This window comes from Montipora capricornis, chromosome 12 (assembly GCF_036669925.1).
Source record: "Montipora capricornis isolate CH-2021 chromosome 12, ASM3666992v2, whole genome shotgun sequence".
Lineage (NCBI taxonomy): Eukaryota > Metazoa > Cnidaria > Anthozoa > Scleractinia > Acroporidae > Montipora > Montipora capricornis.
In genome coordinates, this window is record NC_090894.1 from 8,270,918 (window position 1) to 8,275,917 (window position 5,000).

A 5,000-nucleotide genomic window follows, 5' to 3' on the forward strand; every position below is an offset into this window, starting at 1 on the left:
GGACACCAGCAATGAAGACACCCCACCTGGCAGCGAGCAGTTTGCCAACACGCCAAATTTTCAGGCAGTGCTTCTTCCTTTTATCGAGAACGAGAATACTTACATGATTCTGGACCCAGCAAGGGCTCCTTGGTTTTTCACCGATAAGCTGGGTGGATGCGACATTTTCGTAGCAACTGCTAAAAACCAAGGTAATAGGCCCCTTGTACTCCACGCAAATCGGAACTTGCACGATGACCAGCGTGAAAATCTCCAGGCAAAGGGAGACTTCGTTAATAACATGATGAAGAACATAAACGGGAATTACAGGGTAATTGCCCGAGCTTATTTTAAACCCAGAGATCCGCCAAAATTGGTTCAGAGGGTCGAAGATTATATTAGGCAATATAAACAAAACCACCAAGGAGTAATATTGCTTCCTTACAACAATCTCGCCAATACACCACAAGAGCAGTATTTCTATTTTTTTGGTCAACATGTGACTGAACAACATCCGGCGCGTTGGAGATTTTATCTCAAGGGAATGAAGGATGGTAGCCTATATCAGTTTGATGTATCCCAAAGTGGAAGCTTGATGAATTAAAGCTTTCTTTAAAGCCAAACCTGGTATGCGTACATCGATCACTAGCTAGGCGAAAAGTTGCAATACCCCCATGTTTATCTAAACTAAAAATTCTCAAGCTTTAAGGTCATCAGAGACCATATTTTGACTGACCTGACATGTTGTAGTAAATCAAATATAGTGAAGTATGATGATCTTTCGATTTGTGTTACTGATATCGCTATCTACAATAGGTCTTGGACGATAACTCGACAGAGGGTAGCGGGAAGTCAAAGGGTGTATTCAAGGCGGAGTTCTCTATTCTTTGTTAGCGACGTTTTAAGGGTGGAAAAGTGTTGATAAGTTAATAAAGAGAGACATTACAGTGATGAATTATAGTGATGATACAATCCTTAACTCTATGACTCCCAGGAGTGATCAGAATGTAAATTCTCTTAACAGTTTCAATATACTGTCGGGTAAACAGGTATTGAGAATGAAGGTTATCATCAGCTGGGGGCTCCTGGCTGGGGGATACTGATATGATACCGAATTTCATGACCAGCCGGGAAAGATCTTGGGAGTGAAAGGCATAAGAATAAGTGATTTTAAAACCTCCTTTAGATGAGCCGTTGAACTAAATCCAAGGCTACAATCTTGGACAGAATAAAATTGAACAGCAAACCCCCATCCCCCCCAAATCAAGCCAAAACGCGCCATTCTCCCATCCTTGAGCAAGGGTTGCACAGTCGGTTAGTGCGCGGCCTTAGTGCACAAGGTCCTGAGTTCGATCCCCGGATCTCACATCCTTGTTTCGACTTCTTTCCTTTTAGTGTAGCCTAAGTAGCTTTAAATACCCTTAAAACGGAGCACTGATGGAAAGAGGGGGTAAAATGAGCGCACCGTCGGCTTCCTGGGGGAGTACTCTCTAGAGAGTAAAGGAACTTCCGACGTTAAATAACGTGTACCTTTACCTTTACCTTGATTTGGGAGGGGGGGTACAAATTTCCCATCTATTTTGTCCAAGATTGTAGTCCGACATAGTTGCACCACTGACAGCAAGTCCTCTCATCACCTAACCACAATGCTAACGACATGCAACCAATTCCACCCCCTCCCTTCCCCCAAAAAAATTATTGTCCAACAGACAGAATTCATAAGACCCGGGTTAAGAAGACGTTTTTTTCCCCCTTTTTTCCGAGTTTTAAGCGAGGCAGCGCTGGTCAATCGATTCTGACAGCCTGGTTATTCCTGAAAAAAGGTATTTTCAGTACACCTTCTTTTTCCCTAGTTTTTTCACATAAACATTTGCCTTTTTCAGTTTCATTGATTTGTTTCTTACCTGACAGTACCTGACATGTTATGCACTTAAAAAACATTCAACTCTCCATGGCAATTCCCGTTTTACCTGAAGACGTTTGGCGGTTAGCCAAAAATGAGATACATAAGAAAAAATCTTAACAACTACTTTGTGTTGTATCTCCTTGTTCTTTCTATTGAAGAGCATAGGCTGCGTAAGAACAAAGGGAAAACTGTGATGCAGAGAAATTCGGGAGCGAGGGAATACGCACACGATATTAAAAGCGAGTATTAACCAAATTCAAGTTTGCTTCGTCCTCAGATGGAACTTATCGTTTCTTGCTTACCACGTAATCGTGGTTTCTTCATCTCACGAACGGGAACACCTTTTAACAACACCAGCATTACGTAAAATAGTTTATTACCGTTATTCATCTGGATAACATTCCGACAAGTTTAACGTATAGGTCACTTTAAACAGGTCAATCGTTACAAAACCTTGACTTATGCTAAACTTAAACCTCATTAGGCCTAAAATCAATGAGTTTTGGTTTGCTTCATTATAGGTTAAAAAATTGACCTGAAACGAGTGACCAGTGAAATGTGACCTGTGTCCTTCCCTTTACTGCCCATCCCCTAATTAAGCCTGCCCTATAAACGACTTCCGTTTCCGGTTAACTACAGTAATCAGAAGGCTTTCGAAAAGAGTAGCGGTAGGATTTCACACAATCAATCTTTTTAAGGCAAATTTTAAGGTTCATCTGAAACATTCTGTCTAAGAACTCAAAATTCGAATTGAGTGACGTTCGCCTCAACATTTTTCTCCTTGGCTTTGTTTTTCAAGATGAGCTGACGACCTATAGTTCCTCAGAAAATGGCGTAATGGATACTCCGAATCGTCGGTTTTTATCCATCGTTTATTTTCGCCTGTCTCTGTGTGATGAAACTATTACCGACAAGCTGAGAACGTCAATTGTTTTGTTGCGTGACGCTCAAGTCTAACATTGTCACCAACAACTCCTGCGTCTTAGCATTTATAATTTGAATCGTTACTGTGCTTAGTATTCGCCAGACAAAACTTCATCGCAAAGACACCAGCTTTACTAGCCAAAAGAATGTCTGGGAAGGAAACGAGCTTCCGACAAGAGTCCTTCGCAATTATGTTCTGCTCGGCGAGTGATCTTTCACCCTTTTAAGCCTGCGAAGGGAGTTTGCGTTCAAACGAAAAGTTCCAATTCAAAAAGTATGAAGGGCTCTCGCCGCAATTTTCGCGTTACGCAAATTCGGAAAAAATCCGGAGAAAAATCAACTGATTTGTTCGTTTTAGCAGAAAAACGAAATACGACTGCCATTTTACGGGGGAGAGAGAACGCCCGCCGGAAATACTTATGTGTTCACAAGCTATCACAGAGCAATGAATGACAAATACCATAAAAGGTCAAGAGTCTTCGTGATCGAAGCTCACATTTGCAGTTGCCACAATGTAAACAATTCCAGAACAGTGTGAACGTTAGTAATTCCTTTACCAAGGTGAGCTCCGCTGTTGTTTATCAGAGTTATAGAAATAGCTTGTAGCTTAAATAACCCTCCAACGTTACATCGAACGCCTTTATCATCATACTTGTTTTGTGCTGTCTTATGCTCCGTGAAGACAACAGATAATATGTGACACATTAGGCCGGCGAGTAGCTAATTATGATTTTGAACAAAACTTAACCTTGTTCATTGCAGTATGTCTGATTATCCCTTTTTAATGCAAGTTTTGGGTACGTCGCGTCGCGTCAAAAATACTTGGATTTCTCGTGCCTTTGAAGTCCCATTATTGACGCCTTCATTTTTTAGGCAAAATCGTGTGCAAAACCTATATTAAGTGACTCAATTCCTAAGGGATTCAAACTTCAATAGACCAATTCGGCTAACTCAATGTTGAACCCAATTCAGATCTCTCGGGGTTAAGGTTCTTCTTGTGTTGCATTCTCATTCAAATGATATGGGAATACTTGGAAAAAACGTTTTATTCCGAAAGGATTTTGAATTGGGTACAACATTGAGTTAGCCGAATTGGTCTGTCTCTATTCCACGTTTATTTCGTGTAGAAGATTTATTTTAGTGGCATGCATAATCGTATTGGTTTTTTTTAAAGCTTAATGTCATTGTTGTTCTTGCAGCTCATCCACCACGTTTATGCACTTGAGTATCATGTTTACGCTATTGACATTTCAACCGAGCCACTGGCAATTGTTTGGTATCCCGATGACGGCGCTACTAGCCAAGTCGTTTGTTTTTTTCGATCTGCGATATCAAAAGTGGGTAGACATGGATATGATAATAAGTTGATCCTTCATTTTTATGTGATCAAGATAAACTGTGTTAAGTGTTTATCGTGTTTCGCAATTCATTAACTAATTTCTATACCTTCGGGCTTATAGCTGATTGTTCGACCCTATCAACGAAAGTAGTTCCATATCACTATATGCATGATATTACCAATTTTACAAATATTAGGCCGTCCCGACTGACCCATATTTTGAGCTTCCAAAAAAACGTAGGAGGAAAGTAATGACGTAGTGCGTAGTAATACGTCTTTAGAAAACTCTTAATCAGATGTAACGTGACATTATTCTACGTGAGAGACTTTCTGTCTGCGTGGGAGGAAAGTGTGTTAACACCAACCCCTTCGCGCGATTGCACAACACACATGCATGAACTGAGATATTAAACCAAATATGGTCAAATATGACTTAAAACGATAATCTAGTTAATGATAAATATTACTCTTCTAATGCTAAAATTACGTTAAAATGGCTAAAGCTGATTTAAATCCTAAGTTAAAACTAATACCTAAGAAACTTCTCTTTCCAGAACCACGTTTCGATTTAACGTTTCCATCAACCAGCCGATGAAAATGGACGGTTCCTTTAACCTCACGTGATCATCTTAACGCGACAACTTGAATGCAATGCTGCTCAGTGTAACACCCGTAAATTAACTTGTTATTTTATTTTCTGTGAGAGCATTTGTAGAAATTGCAGTGTGACAGCGCCTTCAATACTGAGAAACGCTGTTTTCAGTCTCTGAGACCCAAGAATCAGTTTCCCAGGCAAGGCTGAAGTTCTCTCAAATTATCAGTGAAAATCTGGGTCTTTTCTAGACCTCAGGC

At 40.3% G+C, this 5,000-nt stretch overlaps 2 protein-coding genes across 2 annotated transcripts in view; both read left to right on the forward strand.

Annotated features, from left to right (window-relative positions):
* Positions 1–5,000, forward strand: part of LOC138026611 (keratin-associated protein 16-1-like) — a 161,803-nt gene that overhangs the window by 140,897 nt on the left and 15,906 nt on the right. The window lies entirely within an intron of this gene.
* LOC138026633 (keratin-associated protein 10-4-like) overlaps positions 2,811–5,000 on the forward strand; it is a 3,812-nt gene continuing 1,622 nt past the window's right edge. Inside the window, exons 1-2 of the mRNA XM_068874055.1 lie at positions 2,811–3,370; positions 4,009–4,146. Coding sequence (XP_068730156.1) covers positions 4,025–4,146 — 122 coding nt within the window. The 5' untranslated portion in view covers positions 2,811–3,370; positions 4,009–4,024. The remainder of the gene's footprint in view (positions 3,371–4,008; positions 4,147–5,000) is intronic.